The sequence below is a fragment of the Apaloderma vittatum genome, unplaced genomic scaffold (genome assembly GCF_000703405.1).
Source record: "Apaloderma vittatum isolate BGI_N311 unplaced genomic scaffold, ASM70340v1 scaffold40942, whole genome shotgun sequence".
NCBI classification, from domain to species: Eukaryota; Metazoa; Chordata; class Aves; order Trogoniformes; family Trogonidae; genus Apaloderma; species Apaloderma vittatum.
Window position 1 is genome coordinate 609 of NW_009706020.1, and position 253 is coordinate 861.

Genomic DNA, 253 nt, shown 5'->3' on the forward strand with positions numbered 1-253 from the left:
GGGGGGGCCTGGGGGTCGTCATGGACGAGATGATGTGCGGCCGCCTCCCCTTCTACAACCAGGACCACGAGCGCCTCTTCGAGCTCATCCTCATGGAGGAGATCCGCTTCCCCCGCACCCTCAGCCCCGAGGCCAAAGCCCTGCTGGCCGGGCTGCTCAAGAAGGACCCCAAACAGAGGTTTGGGGGGTTCATCCTCCGGTGGGGGGGTGGGAAGGGGACACCAGGGACCCCCAACACCCCTCTCTGTGCACC

The 253-nt window shown here is 66.8% G+C and overlaps 1 protein-coding gene across 1 annotated transcript in view; it reads left to right on the forward strand.

Moving 5' to 3' along the window:
- Positions 1–199, forward strand: part of LOC104271064 (RAC-beta serine/threonine-protein kinase-like) — a gene marked incomplete at both ends in the record, with an annotated part of 691 nt that extends 492 nt beyond the window's left edge. Inside the window, one exon of the mRNA XM_009865626.1 lies at positions 3–199. Coding sequence (XP_009863928.1) covers positions 3–199 — 197 coding nt within the window. The remainder of the gene's footprint in view (positions 1–2) is intronic.
- Between the last annotated feature and the right edge of the window lie 54 nt (positions 200–253).